This window comes from Papio anubis, chromosome 1, assembly GCF_008728515.1.
Source record: "Papio anubis isolate 15944 chromosome 1, Panubis1.0, whole genome shotgun sequence".
Classification (NCBI taxonomy): domain Eukaryota; kingdom Metazoa; phylum Chordata; class Mammalia; order Primates; family Cercopithecidae; genus Papio; species Papio anubis.
The window spans coordinates 13,919,660-13,925,935 of NC_044976.1; the positions used below are offsets into that span (position 1 = coordinate 13,919,660).

At 46.5% G+C, this 6,276-nt stretch overlaps 1 protein-coding gene across 1 annotated transcript in view; it reads left to right on the forward strand.

Moving 5' to 3' along the window:
* Positions 1-462: 462 nt before the first annotated feature.
* The window catches only part of LOC116274204 (chymotrypsin-like elastase family member 2A), a 19,086-nt gene continuing 13,272 nt past the window's right edge, over positions 463-6,276 (forward strand). Inside the window, exons 1-2 of the mRNA XM_031664620.1 lie at positions 463-523; positions 814-902. Of these exons, the coding sequence (XP_031520480.1) occupies positions 484-523; positions 814-902 (129 nt within the window). The 5' untranslated portion in view covers positions 463-483. The remainder of the gene's footprint in view (positions 524-813; positions 903-6,276) is intronic.

Sequence of the window (6,276 nt, forward strand, 5' to 3'; positions counted from 1 at the left end):
TGGAGGCAGTGGAACTGTTTGAATCCAGGAGGCAGAGGGTTGCAGTGAGCTGAGATCACACTGCACTCCAGCCTGGGGTGACAGGGCATGACTCCATCTCAGAAAGAAAAAAAAAAAAAAAAAAGAAAGAACACACAACTCCTCTCCTCAGTCTTATACTAGGAGGAAAAAAAAAAATACAAAAACACAACCCACGGACCAACAATTCGCATTTCTTCCTTCCCTAACACACAACATAATCTCTTCAAAACAGATGGAACCCATGTTCCAGTATCTCCAGATTCCTTTGGCCTCTTTTCAAAGTATTTCTAGGGTGACAGCTGGAGCAAAATGGGAAAAATGGGCCATTTGGACGCAAGCTCTTTCCACTGGGCTTTGAGAAATCCCCATCTTGTGTGCTCCTAGTGTCTCTCTCTCACTGATAGTTCCTCATAAACCAGGGCCTATCCAGGGCCACGCTGACAGAACTCCCACGGACACACCATGATTAGGACCCTGCTGCTGTCCGCTTTGGTGGCTGGAGGTAAACCCTGTCACCCAGAGCCACTGGTTTCCCATCCCCTGGTGTGGCTGGAATGGGATCTTCCTGTCCTCCCCTCTCGCCCCCACCCAACCCCTACTGCATTCAGACCTATAGTCATAAGAAAACTGGAATGGAGTTTCAAAGTACTGGAGCAAAGAGCAGGATTCTATGACCTCTTGGGATCCTTCTAGAAGAAGGGTTTTCTATTTGGGAGTTCAGAACGCAGCAAGTGTAGTTTACATTGTGTGGGTCGCTGCTTCTTGCACTCAAGTCCCTTTCTCTTTTCATAGCCCTCAGTTGTGGGGTCCCCAGTTACCCGCCTGATATGTCTAGGATGTATGGTGGTGAAGAAGCGAGGCCCAACAGCTGGCCCTGGCAGGTGAGTTGACCACACTGTACTTACCCCCATCCCTGCCCCATTCCCTTTACATCCCCGCTTTGCCCTTCCACCATGGGGTCTACTGTGCTGGCAAAGTAGATGGGACTCAGAGAGCAGCACAGGCAACTTCACCAGTAAGATACATTTCCGGCTGGGCGCAGTGGCTCATGCCTGTTATCCCAGCACTTTGGGAGGCCATGGTGGGCAGATCACCTGAAGTCAGGAGTTTGAGACCAGCCTGGGCAACGTGGTGAAACCCTGTCCCTACTAATAATACAAAATTAGCCAAGCGCAGTGGCGCATGCCTGTAATTCCAGCAACTTGGGAGGCTGAGGCAGGAGAAACACTTGAACCCGAGAGGCAGAAGTTGTAGTGAGATGAGATTGCACCCCTGCACTCCAGCCTGAATAACAAACAGAGACTCCATCTCAAAAAAAAAAAAAAAAAAGATACATTTCTGTGGCCTTGGCCAACCTTGGGAGTGGAGGGAGAGGTGCCTCCTCCAACTGCAGTAAGGAGCTGTCCCCTCCCCACTTCCTATACACAAATTTACAACTATAGTCTTATTCTGTTAACCAATCAGAGGCTTGCTTTCAAGACTACCTATGCAAATATTCCTTGCTTTAAGGAACCAATCAGTGCTATTTATACAGATTAATCTTTACAGGCAAATCAATGTTACCAGGGAAAATGTTTCTTAAGTTAATATAATAGTGATATTAAGACTAAACTGCCCAGTTGGGCACAGGCACAAATTACTAAGATGTGTTAATTGTGGGAATTTCAAAAGAATTGTATAAAGTTTTCATTGACGCAAACAAATATAGTAAAATCTCATTTATCTGATGTAATTGGGACTGAGAATTGCAAAGTTGGTCATAAAGAAATTATTTTAAATCATACATATATGCTGTAAACATTTTGACATTTTAGACTATGTAAACAATTTTTTGAGTTCTTAACTGTCTTTTTCATATAAACCACGCCCCATAATATCTCATCTGCAAGTCCATTTCTTTAAAGCAGAGCAGTGACTTTGAGACGTTCACAAAGCAATCTGAGTTATGAGCCCATCCCGACTTTTACGACTTTTCCCCCCAATCTTTCCATTTTCTCACAGACACTAATTCAAGAGCAATTTTTTAAGAATCATGGTGATTCAGTCTCTTCCAAGCATTTAACTTTGTTTCCATATAAATAATGACTCTCTTTCTGAACTCTTATTTCAGAATATTCCTTACATGTTTAATCAAACTTCATTATTGCAAGCATAATTGATATAAACTACTTTAGGAGCAAACCCAGCTGAATCAGGATGAGTTTCTAACTTAAGTAGGAGGAGCAATTAGCAGCCCACTAGCCTTGAGCATTCAGAGTGACCCATGCAGCAGTCACTGTGTCTACAGAGGCCAGTGTCATTCATCTGCTCCTTGATTAAGAGACTGTCAATGATAGGCCTGGCTCATGCCTGTAATCCCAGCACTTTGGCAGGCCGAAGCAGGTGGATCACCTGAGGTCAGGAGTTTGAGACCAGCCTGGCCAACATGCTAAATCTCTGACTCTACTAAAAATACAAATATTAGCCAGGCATGGTGGCGGGCACCTGTAGTCCCAGCTATGTGGGAGGCTGAAACACAAGAATCACTTGAACCCTGGAGGCGGAGGTTGCGGTGAGCCAAGATCACACCTCTGCACTCCAGCCTGGGTGGTAGAGTGAGACTCCATGAAAAAAAAAAAAAAAAACTCTCAATGATAGAATGATGGCAGATATTTCACATTTTTTTTTTCTTTTTTTCAGACAGACTCTTGCTCTGTCACCGAGGCTGGAGTGCAGTGGCACGATCATAACTCACTGCAGCCTCCAACTCCTGGGCTCCAGCCATCCACTGCCTCAGCCTCCCACAGTGCTGGGATTACAGGAACCCACCACTGTGTTCAGCCATAGTAAAGTTTTTCTGAGACACTGTCACATTCTGTCACCCTGGCTGGAGTACAGTGGCTGGCGAAACATGGCTCACTGCGGCCTCAAACTCCTAGCCTCCCACCTCAGTCTCCCTACCAGATGAGACCACAGATGCATGCCACCACACCCAGTTAATTTTTTTTTTAGAGATGGGGGTCTCACTATGTTGCCCAGGCTGGTCTTGAACTCCTGGGCTCAAGTGATCCTCCTGCCTCAGCCTCCCAAAGTGCTGGGATTACAGGCATGAGCCACTCAACCTAGACTCACAAGTTATATACCTGGCTTTGTGTACTTTTGCCAGTTCTTTTGCTTTTCTCACAGTCCCATGGTATTTTTTGCCTGAGAATTTGGAAGAAGGGCCACAGTCCCTCTGCTACAGGACCCCACAGCACCGGGCGCATTTGTGCTGAGAACTAATCATTGCTGCCTCCAAAAATACTTCCTCACCCTCTTGCACAAAGGTGTTCCTGCCTTGAGAACCAGTGCATGTTAGTCTGTGAAGAGTCCCTTGTGCTTTGTGCTTCTGTTTCCCTGGGGAAATTGTTTGAGATCATAGGCAGATCTAGCTGGGTGGGGACCCAGATAAAGCAAGTAAGACACTCACTCCGGGGCAAAATGAAAGGGGGTAGCACAAAACTTAGCAGCCAGCCGGGCGCAGTGGCACATACCTTTAATCCCAGCTATTCAAGAGGCTGAAGCAGGAGGATTGCTGGAGCCCAAGAGTTTGAGACCAGTATGGGCAACATAGCTAGCCATCACAAAAAAAAAGGAAAAAAAAGCCTCACTAACCAAAATGAATAATAATTTAATGCAATTTTGTTTTTTCTGCTGGAGACAGTGTCTAATTCTGTCACCTAGGCTGGAATGCAGTGGCACAATCTCAGCTAACTGCAACGTCCACTTCCTGGGTTCAACTAATTCTCCTGCCTCAGCCTCCCGAATACCTAAGATTACAGGTGCATGCCACCACGCCTGGCTAATTTTTTGTATTTTTAGTAGAGACAGGGTTTCATCATGTTGGACAGGCTGGTCTCAAACTCCTGACCCACCTGCCTCAACCTCCCAAAGTGCTGGGATTACAGGTGTGAGTCATCCCACCCACCAGCTATTGTAATTACAGTATTAATCACCCTGAGAGCCCTGCACAGTGGCTTATGCTCCACATTTCCAGAGAAGGTAACTGGGACTTGGAAAGGTTACAGAATTGCCCAAAGGCACTGAGTTAGCCTGGGGGGAATGAGGATTCAAATTTGGTTCAGTGCTTGTTCTTTTAGCTACACTTTGCTGGCCACAAACAATACCTACTACATGGACTAAATTTCACATCTGTCCGATGGTTTTAGCACATTTTTAAATTGGGGGGGTACATCCTTTGAAGTATCTTTTTTCACTTTCTCTAATTTTAAACGTCTTTTTTAAAGCCAGTTCATCTAAGACCTCTTAATGTCACACAAACGAGAAATGCCAAATGGCTAATTAAAAACAAGAACGTTCAGAGAAAAGCAGGCATCTGGCATCTGCCAACAAACAGATCATCGTTCCCCACAGTTACAGGAAGCCCCATCAGTGCAGTCCATGCCCTACTGTCACCTCCCTCCCCTCTGCTTGGCCTTGGCAGGGAATTGAAAGACAGGGGAGGAGGAATGAAGGAACAGGAAGGGCATGGAATAGCTTCATTAGAGACTAAAACAGTGTCAGATGTCACCACCTTAAAGTTCTTTTTCTTTTTTTTTCTTTTTTTTTTTTAAAGCCAGGGTCTCACTCTGTCACCCAGGCTGGAGTACAGTGGCGCCATCCCAGCTCACTGCAACCTCCGCCTCCTGAGTTCAAGCATTTCTCCTACCTCAGCCTCCCAAGTAGCTGGGATTACAGGCACACACCATGACACCCGGCTAATTTTTGTATTTTTACTACAGATGGGGGTCTCATCATGTTGGCCAGGTTGGTGTCAAACGCCTGGCCTCAAGTGACCCACCCACCTCGGCCTCCCAAAATGCTGAGATTACAGGCGTGAGCCACGGTGCCCAGCCTCCACCACTTAAAAGTTGTACCCCACACCTGCTAAACTGTCAATCTAAACAGAAACCTTTTTTTTTTTTTTTTTTTGAGACAGACCCTACTCTGTCGCCCAGGCTGGAGTGCGGTGGTGCCATCTCGGCTCACTGCAACCTCCGCCTACCGGGTTCAAGTGATTCTCCTGCCTCAGCCCCCTGAGTAGCTGGGATTACAGGTGCGACCCACTGTGCCCTGCCTAGAAACCATTTTCTAACCTGAAAAAATGTATTTAAAAAAACATGAGGAGCCGGGGGGCAGGGAAGTAAGGTCCACTTATGCAGTCTTATGTTCCTATGAGTGGATTTGGTCTTCAGGGGAAACTAGACAAGCAGGAGACAAGATCACCCGCCCCGGTGATCTCTTTCATTCTATTCATTTGCTTATTCACTCACTTGTTCAATCAGTAAGCATTTGTTAAAGACCCAGTATGTACCAGGCACTGCTCTAGGCGCCTGGCACATAGCAGTGGGGGGAAAAATTCATGAAGCCTTTATTAAAGTGGAGACGTGGCCAGGCACGGTGGCTCAAACACCTGTAATCCCAGTACTTTTGGAGGCCGAGGTGGGCGGATCACCTGAGGTCAGGAGTTCGAGATCAGCCTAGCTAACATGGCGAAACCCCGTCTCTACTAAAAATGCAAGGAAATTAGCCAGGTGTGGTGGCAGGCACCTGTAATCCCAGCTACTCTGGTGGCTTAAACAGGAGAATCACTTGAACCCAGGAGACAGAGGTTGCAGTGAGCCGAGATGGTGCCCCTGCACTCCAAACTGAACGACAAAGCAAGACCACATCTCAAAAAAAATAAAAATAAAATAAAGTAGAGGAGTGAGGCAATAAACAACTGAATGAGTAAACTCATAACATGCCAGAAAATGCAAGATGCTATGAGGAAGAGTAACGCAGAGCAAGAGGAAGGAGGCAAGTGTGTCTGTGTGTGCATATGTACATGAGCGTGCATGTACGTCTGTGTGCACACTGTTGGGGACAGCATGGTCATAGAAGACCTCATGGAGAAGGTAACCTTGAGCAGAGACCAACAGGAAGTGAAGGAAAGAGCTACATCGATATTTACAAGAATATTCCAGGCAGGAGGAAAAGCCAGTACAAAGGCCCTGAGGCAGAAGTGGGTTTGGTGTATTTGCAGAACTGCATGGAAGTCAGTGTGGCTGGAAGACAGGAGAGTGGGAGCCTACGGGGTCAGAGAGGCCACAGAGGGCCTAGTAGGTCATCAGACAGATTCAGGTTTTATAAGCTGTAAAGGGCAAGCCACTGGAGGGCCTGAGCAGAGAAGAGAAGTCATCTGACTTCCATTCAGAAAGAATCATTCTGGCTACTGTGTTGAGAAAATGTGGGCAG